General features: G+C 37.6%; 1 protein-coding gene across 1 annotated transcript in view; it reads right to left on the bottom strand.

The window, feature by feature from the left end:
* Window positions 1-247: 247 nt before the first annotated feature.
* The window catches only part of PPA2 (pyrophosphatase (inorganic) 2), a 39,085-nt gene continuing 27,418 nt past the window's right edge, over window positions 248-11,914 (bottom strand). Inside the window, exons 7-11 of the mRNA XM_010004102.1 lie at window positions 9,505-9,632; window positions 7,639-7,724; window positions 6,422-6,491; window positions 1,446-1,485; window positions 248-418 (exon numbers count right to left, since the gene is read on the bottom strand). Coding sequence (XP_010002404.1) covers window positions 390-418; window positions 1,446-1,485; window positions 6,422-6,491; window positions 7,639-7,724; window positions 9,505-9,632 — 353 coding nt within the window. The 3' untranslated portion in view covers window positions 248-389. The remainder of the gene's footprint in view (window positions 419-1,445; window positions 1,486-6,421; window positions 6,492-7,638; window positions 7,725-9,504; window positions 9,633-11,914) is intronic.

Genomic DNA, 11,914 nt, shown 5'->3' with positions numbered 1-11,914 from the left:
GAGTGGCCAGACAAGCTCCAACATATAAATTAATACAATATTCTATGCACCTGATGGCTGGATTATTCCAAATCTAGAGAACAAGGATGAAGATATCTGATCTCCCATCTTATTTGATACTACACTTCTTGAGTGGATAAGAGCAATTCTTGAGTTCTGAGATTGAGAACAAACAAGCAAGCAAGCCCTCCTCTTCCCTCTGCTCCACCCTGCACAAAGAAAGACACAGAAAGGAAACATTCATTTGATAATGTCAGGTTTTATTTACATGAGAGAAGGTTTACACAAGTTGAAAAGTTGTTTCAACGGGAACCCAACAATTACTGCTTGTCTGTCTTCAGAAAGGGATGACTTTAAGATTTGATGATGCCATTTCAGAACACTGACGATCACTTGGGAAAAAAGTGCCAGGAATCCACTAAAATGAAAAAAATACACATCAAGAGTCACATTATTTCTACATAACTAGTCATACAAAAACACTTGAAAAAGCACCATTCTGCCCTTTCAGCTATCTCCCCTCCCATAACAATAGTTCTGGGTGAGTTCTATCCCCAGCTTATGTAAATCACAGACTCAAAATATCTGTTCACTGTAACAGTCTGGCTGAAGCAACCCTGCAACAAGTTATAACACTGATGTGACCATCCCTGGAAAGCATCGAAGATCAGGCAGATTATGTCAGTTGTCTGTCAGAGGTCTGAGATACACTATTCCAGCAAATAAATGCTATTTATTGGCATACCATAAAAGGGCAAATGGAACGCAACTTGCTCTCCTATGACACAGACTACACAGATGTTACTTTGCAAACAATCTGGGACTTGACTTATGACTAAGTTTCTCTTAGCATTTCTGTAACTCCCTCCATCTCAAAGAACACGTATGTCTTCTCTATAGTTCCTGCCAGTACAAAAATCTCTTTTTTCTACGTATTTAACTAAAATTAAAATGCAGGATACATTCTTATTTCTTGAAGAAAAACACATGTTCTGTTAACATGAAAAACTGTTATAACAGTAAAAAGAGAGAATTTTGTCCTTAGAACTTACAGCTGAAAAGTAAGTATGGTGATGTCAATTTTAGGAAAAGGAGTTGCTTATTTGATTAGTTAGCTACTGTGAAGAATGACAAAAACTAAGACAAAGCAACTTTTCTCCTTTTAAAAAGGATAAACGCAATGCATTTGCCAATGACCAGTGACAGAAAAAATTAGTCTTCTCATCTTTTTATGTGGACAATACTTTTCACTCGTACTCAAAAGTAACCTTCCACAAATCAGCCATAACTTTCTGCTCATGTTCTAATTAACAGAGGACAGGCATTACAGTCTGACAGGATATAAAGTATTACCATTCTCATGTGCACAAAACCATCTTTTCTCAGCAAGACATTTTTAAAGCAAACTATTAGAGAAATCATGTAGCATTGTGGGCAAAACATACCTCCTGGGGAAACAGAATCTCCATTTACACACAATGGTGCCTAAAAAAAAAAAAAGAAAAAAACCAAACCAATTTGAAGTTTCACAGTTATCACCCAAACAAAGTTATTTTACTGATGAAGTCAAGAGATATTAATAAAAACATAACTTTCTCTTGCCCCCATGTGATGATATTCTACCTTACAGATTTTCCCTTTCCCCACCCCCTCAACTACTGTGCACATTTGTCTGTTGCTCATAAATGACAAAACACACTAATAATGAATGGTAGATTAACACCTCACCTAGTGTGAAGGGGATTTTCCTACTATCTTTAAGGATAATAGATAGGATTTGCTGTTTAGATACTAAAGAGTAAAAATGTCTTCCCAATTACATTACTATACAAATTTCAGTATAAGGTATACATGTGAATATATATATACACACACACAGCTTACATTACTAATATATTTTTTGAAAAAAATTGAGTAAGTGTAATTATACTCTCTTACAATTACATTTTGGCAGAGTAGGATTCAGTTCTGTGCAAAGAGACAAATAGTTTTAAAATGAAGGTCTGACATTTCAAAGCTGGATATACCACTATTTAATTGCAGTATTACCTAGCATGTTGTGTCCCCTAACTTAAAGAACAAAATTAAAGCCAGTTTTAACACCAGCTGGAAGCAACCTGCCTCACAATAAGGATGCTAGTTACTTGTGTAGTAACAATCCTCCACTGCCCTTTCAGCATGTTTTCCAACTGACACAACTGACAGCAAAGCACAAGGTATCCTGCAACACTCACTCGCATGCACAGATAAGAAACTGGGTGGATGGACATTGGCCTTTGCTGTGACAGAAGCCCACCCCAGCTACACTTATCTGAGCAGATAACTCAGGAGTAATCACACAGGTGAACCATGCAAAAAAAAAGAAACAGCCTCAAAAGCAGGGTTTACAGCTGTTTGAAGCTTCAGGAGAACAAAGCTGCACAGTGAACACGTGTCTTCCACACCAACAGGTGGAACTTCCTACCACTACTTAAAGGGGTATGAAGACAATAATGAAAACTTCACAGTATCCTGCAGGCAAGCAGGTTGACCCATAAGCCACACAGCTGGGCTTAGCACAGTGCAGCACTCAGACTGAGCTCCACTGCTGTAAAATTCCCTTGAGAGACTGCCTGCATCTGAACGGGGCACAGGGCTTGATCTGCTGAAGAGTGGGTTGAAGCCTCTGAGGAAGGAGGAAAAAAAATAAGTTCTTTTTTCCACATTACCCAGGGATAATTACCTGCACAGGAGGGCTATGTGATTGGCCTGAAAAGATGTGCCAGTATGACAAATGTAACACAGGTCTTCCAGGCCTTATCACCAGACCATCCCCTCTCTTTCCAGCAAAATCAAAGCTTTATCTCATAAGGCAAGGATAACCAGTGGCCATCATATCTAAACAGGTGCCTGCCACTTCCGGGATAATGGCTCAAAAAGTCTGAATAAGGACTCAACACCTTTTCATCAGGAACAGATCATCCCAATTAACCAACAATCTCTTCACTACATAATACTTTTCACCTGAAACATTGTTTAAAAAACAAATTCACTAATAATTTAAAAAACAAACAAACACCAAACTAAAAACCCCACCAAACTTTTGTTTCACAACTGGCCACTGAATGGAAAAATCTGACTCTACTAAGTCCCAAATGGAAACATCCTCACAGAAAACATGTAGGAAGAAAGGCAGTTAACCAACATTCCAGCTTAGGTCTGAATTTATTCAAAACACATTAGTAAATATACAGATTCTAATTTTGTTGGACTTTTTTTAAATTATCAGGAAAAGCTAAGTATTTTCCCCTGTAAAACATTATTCTGCATTTTATCAAAAGCTACCTCACCTAGTAAAGCTTCCCTAGCTCACTTTCCAGTATTGTAAGGGAAGAATTATGTGCTAAGTCTGAGAAACACTGCTCTAAATATACATATAGAATGTGCTGGATATTTTCCAACTTACAAAGTCCTCAGCAGCTTCTTCATAAAGCAAGTAAGCAAGCAGTTCTCAGGATTAATGTTAAACAAAGATCTGGCTGTCCTGCTCAGTTTTATGGATGGCAACACTTAAAAGTCTGAAATAAGCAGTCCATCTTAGCAGCAACACAATCAGCTACAAATCTCCATTCCTCCTAGGTTTAGTTTCTAACCTGTACTAATGCTGGAGCTCAGAAAGAGATAAAACAATTTGCAGAGAGTAGCACACACGAAAAATTTTCACCACCTAGTGTTAAAACTCAACTAGGTTTGCAGTTGCAGAGAGCTGGTGTTAATTTTGGCTGGTTCAAATGTTCAGTATGTGTTCCCATACACACAGATTATTTTCTGCCTCTTTGGGATTGACCAGACATGGCAACTTCACCAGCTGTAGAATCATTTTACTTTGCCACCAATACAGACAACAGTACACATGCCCACCAGCTAGAAATTAACTCAGTGGAGTGGAAATTCCTCAATGTAGACAAGCCATTCCAGTCCCACATCTGTGAAATAACAAAAGCTCAAATAATAGCACCATAAATCCTACTGAAATCAACAGAACTATCTCAGGAACTACCCAACCAAAATATATATGAAATTCTGATTAGTGCACAATTTGGTAAGCATTTGACAAGGATTTCTTTGTTTTCCTTCTGGTTCTACTCATTCTATCACTTATCATAAAAACTTTTGCATAACAATACTGTTGCCTTTTGGGGTTTTTATTTGTTTCTGTTTTTTTTTTGTTGTAGTAGCTGAGAACTCAATATACCTGATTGAAGGTAATTATCATCCACTCAGAAATTCTGCAGTTGGAGTCTGACCCAGGAAACAGAACTGTAGGGAACTAGTTTTCACTGCATAAGTAGCTCAGAAATTTTGCAGTGACATACACTTCTCACTGCACTTGTATACAAAATTTCTACCTGTGCTTTCATTCTGCTGTTTTCATCCAGAAGTTAACAGACAGACAAACTAGAAGAAAATGTGTCTGCTTTTAGTTTAAAAAACAAAAGTACACACACACAAAAACCCAGACAAAGGCAGCTTTCATTTAAAACTACCACAGCCATTAAAATTCTGCAGCCAACACTCACGTACTTTCACTTCACTATGAAAGAAACTAATGCGTGACAACCAAAGTGGGCAGTACTAGACAAAAGACACTTGCTTACAATGTGCAAGTCAACCTCCCTGCTTACATTTAGAATTTGAGTGTTCACTATTCATATTTCAAGAGCATTTTACTTATTTTTAAGTTATCGTAGACTGGAAACTGCATGCAGTATAAACAGCATTTAAGAGAGTATTGTATCTTTTCCCCGCCTAAAAAGTACCAAGGGACAGTAGCCTACAAAGACACAATTAAAACACTTCATCTAAACTGAAACAGAATGATTGAAAGGAGTGTGTGATGACAACTTCTTAAAACCAGTATCACTTAAAGACAATAATAAGGCATAAATAAGCCAAGAAGTGATAATACTTGATAAGAAGGCAAATACTCGTAATAAAAAAGACATTAAAGTTCAATACAAAGTAGGTATTTTATGAACTGTTTTTACTAACCTCCCACCCAAACAACTAAAAAATGTTGATTTGTTATTAAGAAACAAAATAAAGGATATCGCTGGTTTAAACACATAATTATCTACCCTACACGCTTCCAAGTACAAACAGCCAAGAACACAAAAGGAATATTCCTTTAGAGGTTTGTCACCATTGAAATACATTTGAATACAGGAACTTGAAATTTTAGTTGCATTTAAACACTCACTAAACATTACTGTAGATTTGAAAGTAGAGAGGAGGTAAATATTTGCTTATAGCTGTGACTGACATGTCTAAAAACTTATCTGAATTCCAAAATTAGTTTTTCTTTCATTTAAAACCTACAGTCCCACTAATTGACATTCTCAAGTGCAATCATAAAAGTACTTATAGAGAAGTGCTGAAGACAAAGAGACCTGAATAGGAGAAACAGTTGGGTCTGATACTTCTTTATGACTTAAACCAACTTACAGTCTTATTTGCTTGTGACAAAACACTACCCAGGACAACACATTCTTACTAGAAATGCTGTCGGAATGTTAACTGCACAGACGGTGGATGCTGTCTCCTTTGACACCTGAACTTACATAATTACTGAGACTACTGGGGCAAAACACTGGCTGCCCAGTCACGGACATGTGCAAAATACTTGCCATGCTCATGTGGTCATGAACACAGGCACAACCATGGCTCATGTTTAAAAAAAAAAAGTAATACTTAGGAGTACTTTTCTCCATGTAATTTCTGGTAATTTTGCTTCTGGCATCCAAAGTAGCATATTTTAAAACAGAAGAAATTTTTCTCTACTAGCATTTTTGCACATGAAAGTATCAGGCCTACAGGACATTTTTCTTGCCTGAACAAGAAACCTGCATGTTTTAATTTTATGTTAATTTTCAGAATATGACAGACATTCTTTAAGAACACTCAAAAATCATCCCCCTCTTTTACTGCAATGCATTCAATTATGCAAGTAGACAAACAAAGGATCCCTTTAAAGATTAGGGACTACAGTCAGCTAGTCAATGAGTTCTAACACTGGGTGGTAACTCATGGCAACAGGGGAGACAGAAGACAGCAGGCTAGATACAAATAGCAGTTCATCTTGCTATTCGGGATCAGAAGAAACAGAACTGCAGAGGCAGGAGAAAAACAAAACAAAAGCCCTCACCACAACAGTCATGAACTTGCCTGAAAGTACAACAAGACTACTGGAATGAGAGGTTTATATTATAATGCTTATGTTGCCTCCACAACCATTGTGCTCTTTTTTTACTTCATGCCTTAAATTTTTGTTTAAGTGCCACTTCAGTTCAGCTACTTTATTTCAGTTTTGGAGCTCTGAGTCTTCTTTTCCTATGAATCATTTAAAAAAAGAGGGGGGGAAAAAGGTAAATATTGTCCTTACCGACTGCACAATCAACCGGGCATCCTCCTCACTGCAACAAAATGGGCTGCCACTCACCAGAACATTAGTGCTGAAAAGTAAAATAAAAAACATGTTTTATCAATCAGTGGAGAAGCAAAACACAATTAAGTACCCACGGGAAAAAAACATCATCACATACCTGCAGTAACTAACAAGAAGGAAAAAACAGGTGAAAATTCTGCTTCCACAGAAAGTAGCCAATACCTGTACTGCTTACAGAGAGCAAACAAACTCTGGGATCAAATATTTTGCAGAAACATTTCCCTACAAATACTTTTCCTTTCACACCAAAAGTGAATTTAGTCACGAGATTTTAAAGTCCCACATAGTAAATGGCAAGAAGTTCAATTCCCCAAATCAAGACTGCAGTTTTAATTATTTTTTTATCTCATCAACGTGAAGCTCAAAGTCCCTCGAGCCTAAAATCTGAGTATTACCCTACAATATTCTTGCCATGCTGAAGTAGGACTATTACCCTGTTCAACTGCTGAGGTGTTCAATCAGCTTCAGGACAGAAAGTGAAAGTCGCATTTTCCCCACTACCTGAACACAGCTTCCCCTCAGAGCCTTTGCCCTCTGATTTAGCAATCTACAGCCCTTGGAAAGCACTGGGAAAAGATACCCGCCTGCTCTTCAGGGCCTTTAGTGCTACAACTGCCAACAAAAACCAGTCCAGAGATTTTAATAAAGTCCATTTTTATTTAGATCTGGCCAAAGGCTAGTAAAGAACAATAATGTAGTTCTCTTATTCCAGGGGACAACTAAAAATTATGGAATACTAAGCTTCAAAAGAATTCTGCATCAGAGCAATGCAGCACCCAAAGATGGAATAAACGGTGACAAAAAGACATTGCATGCGATACTGAGATTCTCCCAAAATTATCCTGAACATTCTTGGCCCTTTCTCAAAAGTTGAAGTAATCTAGGTCACTTTTATAAAATAAATATAATTTTGGAACTATTTGCCAGTAAATCATCAGCATACAAGGTGCAATTAGCCAATCAGAGACCCATAGAGTTGTCAGGGTTGAAAGAGACCACTGAAAATCATTTAGTCATATTCTATTATCAATTAATTATCAATCAAAACCATGTAATCGCAAAAATTCTAAGCAGCTCAAACACAGCTGCCACATATTGAATATCACCAGTAGTAGCACAATACAAAGAGGAAAAAAAAGTGACTGGATACTTACCACTTGATAGCACCTCCATCAGCTTTTTTATGAAGCAAAGCTTTCCAGTATTCATGGGTAGATTTAATAATTTCAACAGCAAAATCCTAGTTTACATCAAGGAAAAATTTTATTATTTAAAATGTTATTAAACAGGAAAAAAGTCACAGAACTAGTTTATTAAAACATACTGTTTCATGTGTCATTTTAAAGGGCCTCCTTTGAGGTCTCATTACATTTCTGGAAAATATTACATCCCTTTTTTATGGAAAGAAACAAACTTTGCTATCTGTCAAATACACTGGCAAAACATTCAGAACTCACTCTCAGACCACAGCTAGAAAACACAAAGGCTACATGAAAAAAAATTAAATTAGTCCTACATGCAGACACCTACAGCTATAGAAAACTGTACCAGATCCTAAATGGGACAGAGTGTGTGAGCTACTATGCCTCTGTTACATGTGTACATCAGGGTCAGAGTTAAGGTTTCCCCTCTAGTGCCAAAATCTGCATTTACTTCATTAATTGCCCAATCATATACTTAAGCATTTGCAACAACGTAAAATGTCAGCTGCTTTGCAGTTATTTTTTTTGCTTAAAACAAAAGCAGTATTGGAGGCAGAGAGGGAATGAAACAGCTTAAAAAAAAATAATAAAATAAACCCACAGCATCCAGATGATACGGCTTCCAAAAAGCTGCCAACAGAACATTCAGATTTCCTAACAAAGAGTGACTTGGCAGAATGCCACTGGAACATAGTGAACTTCACCAGAGGTGCTGGAGCACAGCCACAGCTGCTTCGTCATATCCTGGGTCTCTAGAAATGCTTGAGAATTATTCAAGTGCGCCAAACCAGCTATCTTGGGACATTTAATACCTCAAGCCTGAACTCCAATGGACTGGTGGGGATACATTCTGCTAAACTAGCACTACAGGGCAACAACAGTGTTTTGCAGAGCAAGAAAATCCCTAAGAGCAGTTTCTGGGAGAACAGGGGAGATAACAGGTTATCAAGCCTTGTAACTCTACATTTCCTTGATTTAAAAGACAGTTTCATCGCAGAGAGGAAACAGGGCATCTATTTAACCAGAAAAAAACATGTCAAGTCAGTGCTGGTCAGAAGGCATTTTACAACATGGATAGCACACTGCAAGGCTGAACTAGCTGACACATGGACATTGTTCATTAGGAACCTGTGATTCTTTGCCAAAAATAGTCTACACACAATTTGCAGAATACTTATACTCAAATCAAAGCCAATTTCCTCTGGAAAAATCAAGGTATTTTCTTCAAAAAGGTCTGTTCCCAGGTCTGCTCTCCTTTCAAACACTGGCCATTTTTACTTTAGATAGTTTAAAACTCCATTATTTTTTTCTAAAAAGGGGAAAATATTTTTCAGCCTTTAACCCAAAAACAGCTCATTTTTTTTTACATAGAATTACCAGGAAAAAGTGTATTTTGAGCAAATACCAAATACGAAAAAATCTGCAACCTACTATCTGCCTTAAACTGCACAGTCTTCAAAAAAAATTAAGGAAGATGTATTAATCAGAACTGAAAAAATACCTGAAAAACAATCTGTTATTTTCTTGGACAAGGAGAATGAAAACACTGTGAGAATAACCCACAAACATAAATATGTGTGTGTAAATCTCGCCAGGATTAGGATTCAATGTTTTTTTTCAGACTTCCTTTAATAACCTATGCATTTTCCCCGAATATATGAAGACAGCAAACACTATTCCTAGCACAACAAACTGTATTCAAATATCCCTTGTACAAAAATTATTTTTGTTAAACGTCCTCCTTTGTAATTCCAAAAATCATGTATTTAAGAGGCCACATGACAGAAAGATGTACTTCTAATTTTGGATTATCTTCACCTTGTCTTTAAATTGTCCATTAAAAGCAAACTGATTCTCTGGTTTGCCATCAGGGACTTTATATAATCGGAACCAGTCAACTGTAGCTTCAAGGTAACCTGGTTTGTGCTTCTTGACATCATCAATATCTGTACGTTAAAAAGAAAAAAAAAAGAACTGGTGATTTTTACTCACAATTTTTGTAACATTCATTTTTTATAAAGTCTCATAAAGGATCTGCAAGAAATTTGATTTCACTGAGCATTTTCGAAGTCATTGGGGAACTTCACTTTATTACATTAGCTACCCACAGTTGATATCTTACGATTTCACAACCACACTAAACAGGTAAACCAGTTGCCTCCTGCCCTTTGTTAATTAAGACCCAAAGGGACAATGAATTAAAGGACCGTACTTATGACAGGAGAAGAAGAAAAAAATCTGTATTTATAGGCTTTCATCTCAGTACATATCTCTTGCAAAATTCAGATTATCCAATAAGGTGGGTTTTTTTTCCCCAGCAACTGCAGGGACTACAGGCATTTTTTGATAATGAAAGAATAGCAAGTAAAAAAAAATTTAAACCCATGGATTTTCAAACCGGCACCTCAAAATAAAATACAGGTTTGACTTCTCAAAAGTTATATTAAAAGCATCCCTTTGCTCATATTACTTCCAGATTCAACCCATCAGGTAAAAGACCTATGTGCCAGGCACACTAAACAATAACTCTACTGATAACCCGGTGATATTTGTATACTCACGATAAACCAATTCTACCTTTACCTCTATAATCCTACCATGAAAAGACAGAACAACACACAAAGAGGAACACATGTCATTTGCAGGATACCCTTGGGAGGCAGAGATGAACGTTACCCCAGTGGGTACAGAGAGATTAAACAGTCACACAGTAATTCTGCTTGAGGGCTCTATTGCTATAAAAAAGATGCAGTTTGTGATCTTAAACGTTTGCTTCTGCTGTGCATATCAAATTTTACTGGGTAGTCCTGGGAGACTACCATCAACCCTGTCACTTGCAATGAGGTGGCCCTACTGGCCCCTTGGCACATTAGCTCTCTGGCAATACGTTCACATGGAAAAGTCTTCAATACAATTTTAATTACTTTTGATACAATAAAGGATTTTGTCCTTTCTGGAAGCCAAGTAGTTTTTGTATCTGGTGTAACTACTCTCTTTGCATCTATTTCCCTCCTACAGTCACTTCTGACAGAAAGGGGAGCTTTTTGTTGCTGTGCTTTACATGTAGTCTTCCAGCTTAATCTTACTCTGCTCAGGCCACCTTCCACAATGTTATTCTCCTCCTCTGGTGTTTTGCAACTTGCTCATTTCTCCCTTCCTGACTCCCTGGCACGTCAGCCTGTCTCTTGCCCTCACTCCATACTCCTTGGCTACTTCATTCTCTTCTCCCATAGACACACCTCACTCACTGATATCTCCTAGTTGTCAGTGATTCCTGATGCATACTCAACTGTCTATCCACTTCCTATAAAACGTATTTTCAAAGTTGCTCAGAGCACAGAATTGACACCTAGTCATACGCTTTCCATCTTTAAATCATGTCTTTTTAAAATCTAGTCTGTGAAACTGAACAAAAACACTCAAATATTTCTAAAGAGGACAGTAAGAGAAGGGGAAAAGTCTTGTACTACAGACCATTTGATTCTCTGTGGATCACTGTGAGATCACATGGACTGAACTGTGAAACAAAGCCTATGCAAGAAGATATGCTAAGTGTTCAGAGGCATCTGACAGATGCCACTCCCAAATTCCATTGGATCACACACTACTCAAAGAGTAAAATATAAAACTTTAAAGAACTCTATGTAAAGTTTTGCTTCTGTACACACTTAATCAGGGTACGTGTCTATGGACTCAGTAAAATATGTTTTGAAATTGGCTGCTGGCCATCTTCCTGCTGGTTAGGGAGTTTCACTGGCAGAATCCCAGAAAAAAGGAAGGGCACATAAGGCTGTGCTAGAGGCAGGTCTTCCACCTGGAACACATGTTCAAGAGTACAAGAAGCCTTTCACTGGGGTGAGTGAGTGAGACCAACAAAGAAGGAATGATTTTTAAAAGGGTGGAATCTTGGTTGAAGGCAGGATGCTTCATTTGGGCACTAATAAAACTGCAGTTTCAATTCAAATCAGTTTCAAAGCTCCAGTGTATCATCCTGTTTCCTCCAAGCAATGAACACCCCACTTGCCATCTTGAGCCCTTGTCATCTCCTCCTCTTGTGAGGTTTGCACTGATAATTTTGAGTGCTTGTTGAAGAGACATCATATCCTCAAGTCTGTAAAGCAAACCAAGCAGCAGCAGCAATTTCCTTGGCTCCCAGCAGTGGATGAACTCCAGGTCTCCACCTCCAGATACTACTTAAATTCAGACCTACTTTCTCAGACTGCTATGC

The sequence above is a fragment of the Chaetura pelagica genome, unplaced genomic scaffold (assembly GCF_000747805.2).
Source record: "Chaetura pelagica isolate M959 unplaced genomic scaffold, ChaPel_1.0 scaffold88, whole genome shotgun sequence".
Classification (NCBI taxonomy): Eukaryota; Metazoa; Chordata; class Aves; order Apodiformes; family Apodidae; genus Chaetura; species Chaetura pelagica.
The sequence above is the reverse complement of the archived record's forward strand: the minus strand, read 5'-3'. Positions and strand labels throughout refer to the sequence as shown.